The 434-nt window shown below is 63.8% G+C and overlaps 1 protein-coding gene across 1 annotated transcript in view; it reads left to right on the top strand.

The window, feature by feature from the left end:
- Nucleotides 1–380, top strand: part of LOC104532875 (neuron navigator 1-like) — a gene marked incomplete at its 5' end in the record, with an annotated part of 3,658 nt that extends 3,278 nt beyond the window's left edge. Inside the window, 1 exon segment of the mRNA XM_010178195.1 lies at nucleotides 285–380. Coding sequence (XP_010176497.1) covers nucleotides 285–380 — 96 coding nt within the window.
- Between the last annotated feature and the right edge of the window lie 54 nt (nucleotides 381–434).

The raw sequence follows: 434 nt of genomic DNA, 5'->3' as shown, positions 1-434 counted from the left end.
CGGCGCCTGCCACAGGCAGTGCCAGCTAATGTGCTGGGTCCTCTCCCCCCCGGCCCTGCTTTGCCATGCTCAGCCTGGCGCATCCCAGCTGTGCCCAAGGCCAGATCCTGGTGACAGGGAGGGATTTTGCAGCATCTCTGGGCTTTGCTTTATCCTCTAAGGAGATTCTCAGGGTGGCTGGTTTGTATGGGAGGGCAAGGAGGGCTGGGTGGCCTTGGCTTCCCCAGGCCATCCCTAGATCTCTTGTCCCCATGGGGCTTGGTGCCACGCTCCTCTCCCCACAGATGGCAATGCTGCTGAAGCTCCAGGAAGCCGCCAACTACATTGAGTCTCCAGACCGTGAGACCATGGTGGATCCTGACCTGCAGTCGACTCTGTGAGGCCTGGACGTGCCGGCCCAGGCGGAGGGGAGCCGCCGCCAGCCCCCGCCCCCC

This window comes from Antrostomus carolinensis, unplaced genomic scaffold (genome assembly GCF_000700745.2).
Source record: "Antrostomus carolinensis isolate BGI_N321 unplaced genomic scaffold, ASM70074v2 scaffold36620, whole genome shotgun sequence".
NCBI classification, from domain to species: Eukaryota; Metazoa; Chordata; class Aves; order Caprimulgiformes; family Caprimulgidae; genus Antrostomus; species Antrostomus carolinensis.
The sequence above is the reverse complement of the archived record's forward strand: the minus strand, read 5'-3'. Positions and strand labels throughout refer to the sequence as shown.